Source organism: Amblyomma americanum, chromosome 6, assembly GCF_052857255.1.
Source record: "Amblyomma americanum isolate KBUSLIRL-KWMA chromosome 6, ASM5285725v1, whole genome shotgun sequence".
In the NCBI taxonomy this organism is placed as follows: domain Eukaryota; kingdom Metazoa; phylum Arthropoda; class Arachnida; order Ixodida; family Ixodidae; genus Amblyomma; species Amblyomma americanum.
In genome coordinates this window covers 42,735,568-42,749,945 of record NC_135502.1, presented here as the reverse complement: position 1 = coordinate 42,749,945, position 14,378 = coordinate 42,735,568, and the positions used below count along the sequence as shown (strand labels likewise).

Below are 14,378 nucleotides of genomic sequence, written 5' to 3'. Positions count from 1 at the left end.
CAAGTACACCGTACCACGTGCCAGCAGTACCACTTTGGTATCGCATGGCGGTACTCGAGGGTTTCGCCCGTCACTCAGCGATAGATTACGACAGCGTGATGTATTCGTACATACCCAGACAGGCTGTCTCGCGCCATTCCCGTACTACCCAACAGTTTTCAGTCATAAAACCCGGTTCCTTAGCAGCATGAAACTCCCCAGGCGAATGCGACCCTCTTGGTTAACCAGGAAGCTATTTCGCTGGATGATGTGTCATTAATATGCTAACCAGTACTGCATATGATCTAATAATGAAGTCAGTGCGGCACACGGCAGTGAGCAGCCACACAGGTTTCTACAACCGCCAAGTCCTTGTCACCTCACAAGCACCTGTAACTTGAACAATGTAGAGATATGCAAAGCATAAAGTTTGTTGCGTCTCTGCTGCAATAACGTGCAGATGGGGCATTTCCAGCGTGCTCAGGAACTTTCAGTATTCTGTATACATACATTACTAATAGTCATACAGTTCATGCCCTAAGGCACAAGTGCTCCTCTCAAGTCTGTTGCTTGGCATGCAATTATTCAGTCATGAATGAAGCATGTGCATAGTAGTAATGAAGTTGAAGAAAATAAAATGAAAGACAAATGATACGAATATTTAATAAACATGTATATAAAATTCATTGTACAATGCAGTATGTCCAGCAGAAATTGCATAGCCATGCTCAACTCCAACTTCTCAAGCATAAATACAGATGAGATTCTCCTAGACGTCCTCTGCTTTCACTATGATGTCTTCGGCACCTGCAAAAGAAAAAAAAAAAGGTGATCAAGAGAGGCATGAACACAAAGTAGTCAGCTGCATCAAGTCATTGAAATATTTTAAATGCCATGAAGTTCATATCCATCACCTATTCATTTCAAAACAGAAAACAGAAGAAGACATGAAGGCAGAAAAAGGAGAAGGAATAGGCAAACAACTGCCAGCAGAAAAGGCACGACACCTACCTACTCCAGAAAGGAAGAGAGAGAGAAAGGACAGAAAAGGAAAAAGTGAGGCCTATATGTGATGGCACTTGCACAGGACCTAGTACTTAACCCTTTCAGGCACATAAGTACACTAACCAGAAAGTTCCACTTTCTTCAAAGTGCAACTATTGCACTTGGAAGTCATACGAGATAATATCTAGCATTAGAACATCAGAAAATTAAATTCTCAATTGCGGGAATAACTCACATCTACGTGCGGGTATGGCTTTCAATGATGAAACTGTCACCCCAGCAGCGTTCAAAGATGCATCAGTACAGGACTTGTTAAGAGTTTGGGATTAAAAAATGTAAAGCAACTTCCTTCACATTGTCAAACACAAGTAAACACCACAGTTCTCGGGAAGTCTTCAAGTGGGCGCCCTTTTGATGAAGCGATGATGGGCCCCTTTTTAGGGCTTTTTTTCCAAACTAGTGAGACAGGTTTATTTCATAAACCCTCACAAATGTATGGACAGGCCAAAACAAATGCATTTCTCGCTAGGGCACAATCAGATTTGTCCGACATGTTTGTGTGGGTACGGCCTGAAAGGATGAAAGGAGACAACACTCAAAAGGACAAAGAGGACCAGCTGAATATGGCCTGTATCAATAGATTACTGCACATTAATGACAAAGACGCTACTGTAACTTAAAACGCAGCTTTCAAAGGTACACACGCTTCTAATTTTATGTGCATGTTTTCGTCTTTCAAATGATGCTTTGGGCATTAGAATGCATAGTTCACCGTGTGGTATTCATCAGCGTGTACGACCACAAAATAATTTATAAACTGAATATCTTTTTGATGCTGTTCGGTTCCAGTTTCATCCACTGAACGATGGCTGAGACGCTTTGAGAGTGTTTAGATCATATGAGGCATAAAAAAAAAACTGCAATATAACCGCTGATAAACCATTTGTTATCATTCCGGCTCATTAAGCAGGCTGGCCTATGCTTTGTTCTAGTAACTGTAGTAGTAGTGTCATAACTAGGGGTTGGACTTTTTGGTTTAAACCAGAAAAAAATTAATGTATACTGAATTCAGTTTTAGAAATTCAGTTTTCAAAACTCAAACAAGGTCAGTATCCTTTAACGTAGGTGCCACAACTAGCTGGCTATCCATGGGAGTTACACTCATACAAAGGAGAAAATTAACAGATTAAGCAGCTCAGTTGTGCGTTTGAGGGTCATAAGACAACCCACACCCAAAAGCCGTTAGCTCAACGCTATTTTAGCTATTTTGTTAGGGTTGGACGTACAGTCCTAGTAAACTTCAGCTGCAGGGCAAACAAATTTTTTTATGGCTCCACTAAACATGCAAAATGACACTAAATTTGCTACACTGATATGTAAACCAAGGTATCCTCACAAAGATTCGAAATTATGCTCAAGACGACTGCAAACTAATTATAAGTGAATAATAAAGATGAGAAATGTGCAAGGCTTCATTCTGTTCAATCTTGGTCATTCGAAACACAGCAGAAACAGCACAAGCAATAAACCTGACTGGTATTCAAGCACTTACGACTGAGAATTAGTAATTAAATTGTTGATGTGTCATATTTAAGACAACTCTGGCTCCTTTCATGCTTACCATGTCCTTTTAACAGCAAAGTTGGAACATCTATGTCAATTAGTAGTAGTATTACTAGTCATTTATATCGCACGACTCTTTGAACTCACGTCATCAAAAACCACAATAAGAGCAAGTGCAAGTAGGCACTGAATTATAGTGACCTTACTCAAATTCATTGGACTGATCCTGTGGCCATTTGAGATCTGTGTCACTATGGCAGCTGCATACTTCTCCCTGGACAGCTCTGAAAGCTGCAATAGAACATGCCAGCATATTTAAACAGTGACATTGATGCAAAGCAGTCACCTTATGGTGACTACAATTTTTTTTACACTACCAGACAAATGTAAACATGCACAAGCACAACACTGGATGCACTCCACCATAACAGACTTGTTACAATGTGCAATGAAAACTGGAAGCAAGTGAACAGCTTGCAATAAAACTGCTCGGTAATGCAACACTGTGTCCGGTAAGTGAGGGACAAAAAGCTTTCGCGCATATAAACCTACCTCCATTGAGTCCAGAGGATTGATGGTGATCCTACTTTGAGTGGTGAAATAATCCCCATTCCCCATATGGCCATTCTGTTGCAGATTGCTGTTGTGGTCACTCGTGCCTGTAACAAATTATTTTCTCAGCATAATAACAATTGAAAGTGAAAAGCTAAAAGGCGCCAGAGGCTCTTCTCCCACTTGAAAGCAACAGCGTTCAACATTTGAAAGTGGCATAGTCGTACTATAGTGTCAACTGTGAAGAGAAACTCTGGCCTCATTTTTAAGTTCACTCAAAATCTTCTAGATGCACAGCAACTTTTTTTACATTTATATACTTGAAAACATGCCACGTAGCAGTGATAAGCAGATACCTTGGCCCACAAATGAACCCACAAAAAGCCTTCAATTCCTACTGAAACAACAGCCTGCCGTGCTCTCAAGGTCATTTTTGAACATGACAGATATGCATGAAGTGCCCAGCAGACACCAGTTTCGTATTAGGTGTATAGCCTGCCCTGAAGAACCTTTCTAATTACCATCGTCAATGAAAGAAAAGACAAACTGTTGCTAACAGGAGATAAATTTGGCATTCACACTGGAATGCTATCAGATTAAACCTTGTTCATTTTCAATATCACCGCGGCTAGAAAGTGCACTGACCCTGCACGCATCTTCTCCTCTTGTGCCTGTGTCGCAGGATGAACAGCACCACGAACACTGCCACAACAAGCACCAGCACCCCTCCCACCACTCCAAGGACAATGTAGAGGAGGTCCTTGTCTCCAGACACCGAAGACTCCAACAGGTCTGGAACAGGAGTCACCTTTTTCTCCCCCATGGAAGGCAGTGCTGGAAAGTGAAAGCAGCCACACCTGTAGTAACATGCAGAGGTACAGCAGGTGAACAGATGAATGCTACAACAGTGCCAATTCAGTCGAGATGAAATCTGGGCCAATAAACGACCTGATGGTGGAAGCATTCGTGCACCATAACCGGCTGATAAACTGCCAAGGAAGCTTGATTTCTGCAGGCGCAATGCAATAGCTTTCAGAAAGCATTCTGTTAAGGGTCGAAGTCATGACTCACAATAAACAGAATGGTTCGTAATGCAATAATCGATGTAACACAGGAACAACTGTTCCCCTTGGAAGCTCCCTAAGAAGACTTTGTATTTGATACTTCATTTTTGTTAAGTTAAATTTTCCTGTGACGGATATAACAAGCCTCAAATGAACTACTCCACTGGTCGTTTTGTGCTGGGTATGTCGACTTGCGATGGTGTACAACAATTCCATGGCCATTAAATGCGGCAAGCTGAAATTAATGTACACAACCAGCTTCGTCGAGCAGCACACAAAGCATGAGCAGCATTTTTCCCATTTCAAGTGGTGCCAGCAGGGGGTGTTTCTCTGGACAATTCGCTTGCTTTGGCACGACAAAATTTTGATGCTGGCACACCCACCTGTGCTGAAACACAAGTAATGACCTGTTGAATGTTGCCATGCAACACAGTGCACACGGCCCACTGCGCCTCAACAGAGTTCCCAAGGCTACTGCAGTGCCCCATTCTCTTTTCCTCAATTTCTCCGACCTCCTTGCTATGCATCGCCCACTGGTAGTACGCTGTGCCGCTCAGGAGCCATGTGCAGTTCAGTTTCCATTTTGGTGTCATGGTTGTGAGCCGTGGTCGTTCGGAAGTGCATTTGGTGTGCCTGACTGTGCCAACATCCCACTGGTTTCACAAGGCCACGATGAGCAACAGCCATGAAAAATGAAAGTTCCGAACATTTCTGATCAACAAAAGGCAGTGATGAGCAAAGCACCAATAGCCTGCACTGTGGCATATCTATTCTCCACCCAAGGTCACTGCTGTCACGCAGTGAAGCCATGTAGTGTCAGTGCTGTAAACAAGATGGTTGTGCATCATGCAGGCATGTCATCTAAACACTAGTGAAAGGATTGCTCTCGCACGCCCACTTTTACTGTGGTTCATGTTAGTTTCAGCGCTGAGAAAGAATTACAAAGTGCAATTAAGACTACTTATGTGCTTTGAATGCAAAAGCATTAAAAAAATTATTTCCATTTTATTTTTATTTATTGTAATTTTTTTCTCCTAAAAGTCCACGCTTCAATTTCTTGTACCATCGGAAGAAATTTTGTTTTGCTTTGATACCGTGGCGACATCATCTGGGATTTGTGGGACCACTACTGCTGGTCAACGCCGACGCCAGGTTTTGTTGCTGACAAGCCATATAATGCTTCAGCATTAAAGAGCTAAATATTCGAAACAGGTCTTTCCTTGTCCTCTATGACATTATTCCTCTAAGACCAGTTTTTTAGGCAGTGAACCTTATGTGGCACGAGCAACAAATAAGTGCACATTGACGAGGCTGACATATTTGTCGGTTTACCTATACTTGGCCACATCGAAGGCATTTGGTGAGCATGTCCAACGCTCCCATGTATGAATAATGTGCACAAGAAAAGACATCTTCCAAATCTTTGGCCCCAACTTCTAAAGTCTTCTAATACAAGCCACTGTAAAAGAGGGTGCAAGGCAGCAATTTTGTCGTGAGCACTCGTTATGGATGTCTTTGAATGGACGGCCATACCAGATGCACAAGTATACAAGCCACAATAATAGCAGCACATATTCAGCGGCAGAAATGCCAGCCATGTTGTTTTTGGTCTGCATGGCCGTAGGTAAGCCTCATGGCACACTTCACGAATAATAAAAAAAAGCCCATTGGAATACAAAAGTTCCAGCAGAGGCCAGGTATGGTTATAACGAAGAAATTGCAGCACCCCTTCGACTTCGTTACATGGAGGTTCAATTGTATATATTTCCTCAGAAGAGATACAGGAAGCATTCTGGTAATAGGTACGGTTAAGTGACAGCAAAGAAGGCCAATTCCACTAGCTTTCTTTTCCATAACAACACCATTTTCTAAGAATCACAAGTATAGTGGTGCTCCTGCTAAATACAAGCTAATCACACTGAACAAAGAAACGTGAATAGCTGCATCACAACACTGAATGGGCACAACAGGCAACTTGGACCACCCAGTGGTCTGAACGACATACGACCAGTGAGACTCATGTGAAACAACTTGTGCTGCCACCACACAGCTGGCACACCAGTTGTTTGGCACAGCTATTGCATAACTAAGGTGGGGAGGGCTTCTGGTCACATAAAGAATGCCATGATGACAACACAGATTTCTCTGGTTTTTCAGAAACAGCAATACATATCATGTCAAGAGGAGAGGCGAGAGAGACTGGAAGCAGGGTTTGCTTACCCAATGTTTTGTGGGTGCATATGTTGGAGAATTCACTGGCTCCAGCCACATTGAAGCACTGCATCTTGATGTCATATGAAGTATCAGGCAACAGGTAACTGACAGTGTATGAGCGTGCGTGTGAGCCAGCCACGGTGATCTTAAGGTAGTCGCCCGCACTTTGGGTGAGACGGTAGTAGATGTAGAAACCTTCGACATCCACCGCGTCTAGGTCCGAGTACTGCACAAAGCACAAAAAACAAGGCCACGGTCACACAAGAGCAAATTATAAAGTGGAGGCCACACAAACAGCATCATAAAAAAGTAAAAGGGCTATGATCCATGTATTACCATGCATGTCAACCCTTTGCAGGCCATTCTAAATCTCTCAAATGCAGTTATCGTATTTACATGATTGTAAGACGACCTATTTTTCAAAAATTTGAAAATCTGAAGTGTTGGCAGGGTTGACTTAAAATTGAAATTAAAGCATTGCACCACAAACAAAGGCGACAAACGAGATATCAGGCATGCTACAGCGTGGTAGCATTTTGGCTACGCGGCTCTGTTGCATCGCTCTTCGTGCTGGCCTTGAGCAGCTGCTAAGTCAACGCGCAGAACCGGCATCCCTACCCCGTGCGAGGCAGCCGATGGTGGCTGTCGATAAGTCGCAAACTGCACCAGCCCACTCCCCACACGTGGCCGCAGATTGCGGTTGCTGGTAAGCGGCGGCGGCCCGATAACGCATTTGCGTTCTACTCTTAATAAGCGTCGTCCAAGTTTTTTTTGTTTACTTTCAACCATGCACTCGGCGCTCAAGGGAGCGTCGATAGTTGATGGAAGGGCCGCTGTTCCAATCACGGCGGCACCGCCACTCAAAACCGCAGTGGCGCCGGCGAGTGTCAGTAGCCGACGGCAGAGCCGAAGCTGCTTATGAGTAGTTTCTCTGTGCACATTTGACTACTGCTAGCCGGCGATCGTTCACGGCTACATTCAAGGTGGCTGTCATTCTTTACGCCGAAGAAACGAACAACTGCGCGCCGAGCCGCAAGTTCGACATTCGCAACGGGTGATACAGGTGTGGCAGCTGCAGCAAGGCAAAATTTTCAGCTGTTGCATGCGATGTCGCGATGTGGCTGTTTGGGAAGTGCAGCATTTCACTGCACGACAATGTCAGAACGACGAGCTGTGGGACCGCAGCAGCGATCATGACGGCAGCGCTAGTGAGGACGATAGTGAAAGTGTGGACGAGTAGTAGAGGGACTAATACATTTTCGTTTTGGAATGTGCCCACGGGCACACCTGTGCGCGGCAGCCGATAGCGGAGGCCGCAGGATAGTGCTATCGCGTTTTATTAAAAACCAAGCGTATACGACCTCCCAAGTTTTTTTTCTTCTGAAATGTGATGTGGAGGGGGGTCAACTTACATTCGAGTCGACTTACAATCGTGTAAATATGGTAAATGCCAGGCTTTTGCACTGTTAGTAATCTGTGCAAGCGAATAAGCTTGTTCACCTACTGAACATACACAAATAGCTACAGACTGCATTTTGTAGCAAAGCTTTCAATATCATTCAGCTTAGGAAGGTTCACACCAACTCAAGACAGGGGACAAAGAATAAGGAAATGAGGCTGCACATGCCCAACTCACAACTGGCTCATTGTTTGCTCCATCTTAACAAGCGCTGAGCCTTCCTAAAATAAAAATGTGCCAAATTGAAAATGAAAATTGGTTTTGGGGAAAGGAAATTGTGCAGTATCTGCCTCACATATCCACCTCTGCGCTGGGCCCGCCTCCTATGGGAAGGAATAAAGGAGGGACTATGAGAAGAAAGAAAGAGGTGTTCCGGAATAATTTTGACCACCTGGGGATCTTTAACAGGCACTGAAATTCCACAGCACAAGGGCGCTTTTGCATTTCGCCTCCATCGAAACCCGACCGCCAACTTGCTCTACTTTCACTTTTGTTCAGTAATGCCACTCTACCTATACTCAGACAAATGAGTGGATAACACTAAAATCTGATTAAATACAGGTGAATTAATTCACATGCAGGCACCTAAAACAGTAGGAATTTTCGGTGCAATGAATGAAATGCGCTAGTCTTTATCTTAGCAAATAATAAGAGCATTTCAATGTGCTTCACCAGTGCATTCACCACAACATTGCCACAGAAAGCAACACTGGGTACATTTAAAAAAAAGGGAGACAACAGCAGCATAAAAATTAACTGGATTCTAACGGAAACAAGACCAGCCATGTACCTCCCAGAAGAGGGTGATTGCAGACGAGCTCTCGGCCTTGACACGGCGAATAATGGGCCCCTGTGTGGGTTTCCTCTTTGGAGGGTCTTTGTGCAGAAGAAACTTTATTGAGTTCGGCCCATTTTTGTTGTCGTTGTTGGAATAAACAGCCACAATGCGAAATCGATATCTTCCTCCTGTAGGTAGAAAAAGGATATGAACAAACAAATCACAAGATCAAGATGGCTGAAATCGGTGACTTTTCCAAGGCGACGTTGTAGTTTACAGGAACAACAAAGCTGCAAGAGCAGCTCAAATTTATTCTCCATGCAACAAAACAAAAATGTTATTCATGCGCACCACCTTACAGCCATGTTTGAGCTTTCTGTGCACAGCGATAACAGCAGTGGAAACTGTGCACATAGAGTAATAAGACACTGTGCACGTCAATCACTGAATGATAATAAAAACATTGTTCAAGCTCACAAACTGCATGTCACATGACTCAGTGGCACAAAATTGAGCTGCCCATAGATTCTTGGCAGACGACCGGCACAAAGAGCGATTTTGAGAAGGGCTTCTCAATCTTGTCAACCTCAGGGAACACCAATGGCCTCCGAAGGGTGCTGGGGAGGTCCATCTGTCCTGGTTTCTGTCTCTTCCTACCGAACAGTCATACAAACTATAGAACATGCACACACAGGGCTTATAAAAAGATGCCCGAATTCAATTAATAGTGACTGAATGATATGATTAGTGCCTGAACAAGGCGGGCAAAGGAAAGGTCGAGGTTGAGGCTTGCATGAATTTCGGTGCCCAAAAAGCACTCCATGCTTTGAGAACTGCTGATTTAGGGCCACAGAGAGACAAGACAAGAACAGAGGTTTAGTCTGCTGGCTGGGGTGCACCTTCAGCAGCAACAGAAGCCAGTGCGGCTTGCCTGCACTCGGTCAAGAAATCAATCACCATGTTAACAATGGGTAAGCACCTGCTTTGAGGCCAGTGATCGCATGCGAATGGATGTGCGGAGGCACGTCTTCCTCTACTGTCTTCCAGTGAGAGTGTGCTGAGGAGACATCCCGGTACTGGACCTTGAAGAACGAGATGGGCAGCCCATCGTTGTGAGGCACGCTCCAGCGGACCATCACCGAGTCGTCAGACAGTCGGGATATTTCTGGCCGGGATGGCAACACCAGTTTCACTGCAATTAAGGCATAACCACACAGGTGTCCCTCTTTTTAATACACTGAAGTAAGAAGTAACATGCTGCATTATTTCAGATTCACAAGTCGATCTACACAAAGGCAGCCCGAGCTAGTGGAATCATCTATTTTAGTCATTATGCATTCCTCAACTTTCAGGAATATGATACTACAAATATAATAGCTTTGTTTTTCAATCAGCACATGTGTATTAGCCAGAGTATAAGTTCCCTTATGCAGATTCTACAATACGGGGTGGACGTGCAAAACAATCTCCCTGCATCCTACAGTTTGTAATTAGCAAGTTTCATTGTGGTTACAATTCAGTTTCTTGAATTTCATAGTTCTTTACTTGAACAGCAACTGCAGTCCCGAAAGCAACTTTTAAGCACTTTGAATTAATTTAAATCAAAACACAACTGCGTAATGTCCTACAAGCTTTCACAAAGGCTGTTACACAATGTTGTGTTGCTGAAACCAAAACTGTCGCTCACACATTTCTACAGCACTTGTATCAATGCAGTAATAATTCCATGCGGCAACGAATTAAGAACATTCTTGCTTCCGATTTCGGTTAACATACCTCCTTTGCTCTTTTTTCTTTTGTGGCCATCTTTTCTTTTCCCAGCATTCTCCGCAGCACCGTTGATGCTGTCAGGTTCATTTTCCTCATCACCTAGATGGAGAAAAGTTGCTCAAGTTTATTAACACACGTTGATCATTGAAAAGCCATGAAATGAGCACACGATAAAAAAGCCGATGACGAACCGCTCTTGTCTGGAATATGAGATTCATTCAGCGGCAGGACAGAGACTCTGGCCGTTGAGTAGACAGTGCCCAAGAAGTTGTTTGCAAAGCACTGATACATGCCTCCTTGGTGCTTGGTCATTTTCCTTATGTGAATTCCCATTTCTAAGCATTACAAAATGAGAAGAAACAACGACAGAATGTTAAGCATCAGCCCCACAGTACCATTCAGCAAGAAACAAGCCATAAAAACAAAAGCATGTGCCTAGCTAAGGTGAAATGCTGCTTAAGAGGTGTGGGACCTGCACAAATACATAATAGACCTCTCCCTGTTGTAAACAATGTGAAGCCAAAGGGGTGTGGCCCGGTGGGCAAAATTACACATTTTCGCCCATTAAACACTTTTGCATGTGCTGTGCATTGCCCCACCGCCTTTCTTCTCTCGACTAGAGCCACCTCATTGTGCATCGCACCTGCTGTACCATGCTGTCAGAAACTGCATGTCTTGACCACCAGACCAGCTCCATAAGCACAAATGATGTAGTCAAGGAGAGGTCCGTTAAATCATCAGCCTGCGAAAATGTTTAAATATATAACACCAATAACTTTCATGAGAGATCCTAAACTAGCCAAACTTCTTTACAGACCATACTGCTATGCATGCCTCTTATGAAAATAAAATAAAGCGATACGTTAGTAACTTGAAAAACAAGTCAGGTTTTATCCTTGAGCGTACATTGCTCAACAATGCAGTGTGAGATGACCATGTGTGTGCGCAACAAGGTCTACATATCACATTGAATCAATCACAAGTGTGACAAGCATACTGTGGAGGTCCTGGGTGGTCAACGAGTGGGCAGCCCACTTAAGAAAAAACTGCAAGCACCTTAGCACATTTCTGAGCGTGGTCAACTAACCCACCTCTCTTTAGGACCATTCTAATGCATTCTTCCAGCCATGCACTCCTTCACACGCAGTGAAAGAAGCTTGAAGGAGTGCCCTCCCCATTAAGGAATAGAATACAGTAAAACCTCACTGATACGGTTTCCTAGTTCATAGGCCCAAAATCGCAGGCAATAAAAATGTCCCACTGAGATGCACCATATTTGTTTTTTCTTGTTACTGCGTTCTCGGAGAACACAAGTTTCTGGCTACTACATTCAAAAGTTTGACAAATTCTGGTCGTGTAACACATTTAGCAACAAAATGCACATGTTCAAACACTCAAGTGCACTGAACCTGGGGGCACATAAGAGCTGAAATGTGGTAACAGTCTCCCATCATGGTGGTTTCCCTGCAGTGCACGGGTGCAAACAGGAGAAGCATCCAAGAATATACTGCGCTAACATATGAGCTGGACATTACAGTGAGGATGTGGAATGAACGGGAGAACCACGGCTACTGCTTCGCAGTGCCTAGACACAAGGGGCCAAAGCATCAAAGAATTACAACAGTGTGCTTGCATACGAGTGGGCTGAGTCTAGGCTACGGTCTGGGAAATGCAGCATATTGAGCTAGAATGCTGTGACAGTCAACTGCCATGGTCGGTTCCCCCACAGTGCACTAATGCAAGGATACAAAGCATCCAAAAACAGCGTAAAAGAGATCCTGGTGACTTCTGCTATTGCCATCGGCGGATCAAACGTGTCGTGAAGTATCTTCCACGCTAAGGAAAACGCAAATGTGAACAGATTTCTGCGAGCACGAGAATAGCAGCTGCTCATATTTTGCGCCAAGAAAGCCTAATCAACGCTTTTATGAAAGCGTCAGTCCAAAAGTGTAGCTCATACTTTTTCAAAATTAGGCAGTCTGGATCACAAGTTTCCCCAGATAATGTTCTATCTTTTCCGTATTTTTTTTTTTTTACAGACTTATCCATGAGGTTTTACTGCATACAGCAGAACCCCACTGTTGTGTTTTTCATGGGACTGCGGAAAAAAAATGTACCAGGTGGGGAACACAGTAGCTGCAGAGCGCGCGTGAGAAAAATGTACATCGTTGTCTACTTCTAGTAAGAGCAGCATTCGTGATCACTCCCATGCGTAGAATGTCTTCAATGCCTCGTGATGGCGCCCCATCTACCTGAACAGCTGTCTGTAGAAGGGAGGCAGCAGTGATGAGAAGGCGTATGGAGTGGGTGAAGCTTAGGCACGCACATGCGCTTCTGCGGTGTTTACGAGGTAGCCGCTTTAGTCCTACAGAATACCCTTTATCGGAACCTAGAAACAGCGTTTTTAAGCTGTAGGCAATAAGGAAAACACTGATAGAAACATGCCCTTGAGCCAACCAGTGCAACTGTACAGTAACTGTATCTTGTACAGTGCTGCCTGCGCGGCGTTTGCTGTAGCACAGTTTCGTTTTCGCACCTTCGGTCATTCGCGCTTGCGCTACAGCCGCGATGGAACAGCACTCACAGCCGCAACAAGATTCACTCTGTTTTTCAACGTGTTCAGCGTCAGCATGGGTATAACATGCCAGAAGGCATCGAACACGTGCCACCAAGCTCTGATGATGTCTAGGGTTCTTCCTTGCCCAGTCTGCTGGGGCCTTTCCACTCGCGTTAAACATAGGCAGTCAAAATGCTGTGGCATGGGATAAATCGCTACTGCGAAGTGCCATTCGATGTAGCATGCCAGTATGCTGCCACAGTTGCGACTTAGCAGCACAGTCTGTATTGCATGGGCTTCTATGGGAGCTTGGGAGGACTGGCTCAGGAAAACGTAACAGCAGAAAAAGTGCAGCATTCGGGAACGTAACAGCGGGTTTCTACTGTATTTTACTGCTACTACTTTCAGCTGGAGCTGGTCCCAACACAATATGGCCACGTTAGTTGCCGACCACAAAACCTAACAGTTCAGGGTGTAGTCAGTCAGGAGTCCGCTTATCAGCCTTCAAGAGATAAAACGCAGAAGAAATATGTATAAGAGGCCCTTCTGCACAGTTACGTTTATTTTGCCGATTGAGCAGAACCACTGATGACATCACAGTTCAAAGTGAGGTTAGGATTTGTGGAAAACCTGTTTTCCCCTTCTGCACCAACGTGGCCGATCACCACCCATCACATGCAGGGACAGCGTCTGCTAGGCAAGCCAGTAAGCTCTCTCCTTACGTAGCCTTCTGCTTTCGAGGAATGCCTTGATGTTTAGTAGCTAGCTGGCCCGCTCCGTGCATTATTTTCAAGAGTAATAAATAGCATTTGAGTGCATAAATGTTGTCGTCCTGCCTACGCTCCTGAAGCGTTAGCAAAGAGAAATGCAGCACTCACGAAGTGGGAGTGGGGTGGAAGGCCACTCCCATATCGCCACACATTTAGATTATGCAAAGTACTAAGCCACAAACAGCAGCTTGTAGCATTTTTTATATTTGCCTTAACGCCACCAGACTCCACCCAGTGCACAATATACTGACCTGAAATGGTGATGTGGGATGTGTGATGAACTCTTTTGCCATTATGAAACCAGTGGACGGTTGGCACTGGGTTACCCTGTACGGAGCACTGCAACTGCAGCTCTCCTCCATGCAATACGATATGGTTTTGCAACGGTGTCACTATGTGAGGCGGCTCTGAAAAATGGTTGATACGAACGAACAGTGAGCATCATGCCGCACCAGACACGACTACTTGAGAAATCACATCTCCATATAACTCAACTGGCGTTTCACACTGGCTTTCAACAAGCAGGCTATCATGGCGAGTTCGTGCAACACTGTCACTTGGATACCAAAGCATGAAGCCATGACAAATGCAATTAAGAAAATGAATCTTCACATGCATTTCGATACAATCAGTATTGATTGAACATGCAAGTGCAAAAATACATTTT

At 44.3% G+C, this 14,378-nt stretch overlaps 1 protein-coding gene across 1 annotated transcript in view; it reads right to left on the bottom strand.

The window, feature by feature from the left end:
• Positions 1-617: 617 nt before the first annotated feature.
• Positions 618-14,378, bottom strand: part of boi (brother of ihog) — a 28,052-nt gene continuing 14,291 nt past the window's right edge. Inside the window, exons 8-17 of the mRNA XM_077669238.1 lie at positions 13,963-14,118; positions 10,576-10,719; positions 10,391-10,483; positions 9,594-9,806; positions 8,627-8,802; positions 6,384-6,603; positions 3,745-3,933; positions 3,100-3,206; positions 2,754-2,838; positions 618-786 (exon numbers count right to left, since the gene is read on the bottom strand). Of these exons, the coding sequence (XP_077525364.1) occupies positions 749-786; positions 2,754-2,838; positions 3,100-3,206; positions 3,745-3,933; positions 6,384-6,603; positions 8,627-8,802; positions 9,594-9,806; positions 10,391-10,483; positions 10,576-10,719; positions 13,963-14,118 (1,421 nt within the window). The 3' untranslated portion in view covers positions 618-748. The remainder of the gene's footprint in view (positions 787-2,753; positions 2,839-3,099; positions 3,207-3,744; positions 3,934-6,383; positions 6,604-8,626; positions 8,803-9,593; positions 9,807-10,390; positions 10,484-10,575; positions 10,720-13,962; positions 14,119-14,378) is intronic.